General features: G+C 29.1%; 1 protein-coding gene across 2 annotated transcripts in view; it reads right to left on the reverse strand.

Moving 5' to 3' along the window:
• Positions 1-2500, reverse strand: part of LOC145249443 (gamma-secretase subunit Aph-1-like) — a gene marked incomplete in the record, with an annotated part of 34721 nt that overhangs the window by 14479 nt on the left and 17742 nt on the right. For both annotated transcript variants that reach the window (XM_080111001.1, XM_080111002.1), the window contains 1 exon segment: positions 2071-2165. In XM_080111001.1, coding sequence (XP_079967127.1) covers positions 2071-2165 — 95 coding nt within the window.

Raw genomic sequence — 2500 nt, forward strand, 5'->3', positions numbered from 1 at the left:
TCTACCTGGACTTCAGGCCAAGATCACAGTGTAGTATTCCGATGCTACACTTCGCCTTTTCTGTCCTCTGTCAGTGAAGGAGAAATCCTTCATAACCGAGACAATTTTTATGTTTGTTTCTATCCAGATCGACCCTTTTTGGGAAGCTGGATTTTTCTCACATTAACTGACCTTGTGTCTAACTGTTCTCATGAGGAGACACGCAAATAGGAACTTAACTAGAAACTGAGCACGTCCTACAAATATTAAAATATTGATTTTGTATTATATATATATATATATATATATATAATTGGGTAGATTAGTGTCCATTCGATTATAATCTGCTGAAAAAAAATTGTAAAAAAAAAGACGGAAAAAAATATATTGGGAGTGGGGGAGGGGGCTACTGTTCGCACACGTGAAGCAAAAAAAAGTCGTATTTCACAATTTTTTTTTTTTTTTTAAACAAAACAGTGTTTAATTCACTGTTAAAAATTAATGTAATGGATAGAAGTGCACACGTTACATATTTGTTTTTTCAACTATATTTTTTAAATTTGACCAAAAATAATGCAGGATTGCTTTAAAATTATATATTCTGATAAGTAACCAAATAGCTCTAAAAACATTTTTGTTATATTCATATTTTAATTTTTAAAATTTTGAATTCGTTCTGGAATAAAAAACAAAACAAAAACATTTGTTTACAGTAAAGTAATTAATATCAGCCATAGTATTACTGGCATCAATACTATTGCTGCTGCTGCTGCTGCTGCTTCTACAGATCGTTTTTAGATAGTTTTTAAAAATAGAACGATTTTTTTCCAGGTATCATGATTTTAAATTGCTTGGTACCACAAGAGAAAGTCGGTTACATTTTTATTTTTAATGGATAAATGTAGTAAAAAGACTGATTTATTTAACAGTGGGTGTCCAAAGAAATTTTCTTTTCAAAATTTTCCAAACTCATCATGTTGAAGTCTTCTTTTTAACACAACAAAAAAATGAGTTGTCAAAAGAATTTCGGACAACCAAATCTATTAAAAGTGATATCTCTTCTAGTTAATTTCCAAATTTCATAACGAAATTCTTAAGAGAAATGTGGTACAAGGGGGGGATCATTACCGAAAACACTGTTTTATGATGTTAACATTTTTATCACTTTATTTGCTTAAAAATCTTAAAATATATAATGTACATTATTATTTATTAATTTATTTGAAAGTATATTCATTTTCGAACAAAACAGTGGTATTTTGAGGACTTAAGGTGCTTTGGATTTTTAAATATGACGATTTTAACAGAACCCCCTTGAAATCCGTAATTATCCAAAGCGTTTTATCGTTCATGTGTATTGCTAGTTCTTGTACTCATGTATTAAAAAACAAAAATAAAGAAAAATCTGTATGATGTACATAAACGTGACGAAATGAAAATATTCCAAAAATCATGTAAATTGATCAAGGAGTTTTATTTTTATCAAAAGAAAATCAAATTCTATGAGTATCCAAGTAGTGACATCTCCACAATAATTCATACTTATTAACTTTATGTTGTAATACCCTATGAATTTTAATTGCTCAAAAATGATTTTCTTCATAAAAATACAACTACTTGATCAATTTACATGATTTTTGGAATATGATACTTTTGTTTAATCATGAGTACATACAACACAGATTTTTTCATAAAACTGATTGTTTACAATGTTGATTTGGCATCTATAAGCACTTAATTTCCCCTCAATTCTTGTGTTAATTACTGGTGGCCTTGAGATAGAATGCTAGCCTATGAAATCAAGGGTGACTTCATGACTGGGTTTGAATCTCCCAACCAGCAGTAATTATCACTTCCTAAACTGATGATTGCATAAGTATGAAACATTAGTGTTTGTAGGTATAAAAATAATTCAATATTTATTTAAAAATTATATTTATATATATGTTACTTTTTATTCCAAATAAAACATTAGATCTTAAATAACCTTTGATTTTTTTTTTGTTCAAAATGTATCATGTTACAGCTTCTTGTATATGCAAATGAATTTTCTGAGCGAAATGGAGGAGTGGAGGGGAGAAGAAAAATTACCGTATGCCATGATGTTTTTGTTTGTGATATCCTTTGGAAGAATGTTGGAGTTTTGCCCTTGTTGGCTGACTCTCTTTAGGCCTTCATCAGCTTTCCTGAAAATAAAGACAAGATCCCCAAATTGGTACAAAATATTCAGAATTCAGCCCTAAACTAACAAGCTGATCATTATGAACTATGGTACATATATTCTAGGCAACATGGTGAGTAATGTGGACACATTATAATTATTTTTTTTTTGGTATACGTTTCAAAAATGTAGAAACAAATAAAATTAAAAAGCAAGATAGGTATAGCTAGTGTGTGTGTATATACATATATATAACTACTTCATTTATTCGCATAAATTTAATATACGAAAGTATAGATTTATGCGTAAACTAAGTATTTACTTCAAAAGTGCTCAATACGTAGGTAGAGCTAGTTAGTA

Source organism: Euprymna scolopes, chromosome 28 (genome assembly GCF_053919585.1).
Source record: "Euprymna scolopes isolate OS-2025 chromosome 28, ASM5391958v1, whole genome shotgun sequence".
NCBI lineage: Eukaryota > Metazoa > Mollusca > Cephalopoda > Sepiida > Sepiolidae > Euprymna > Euprymna scolopes.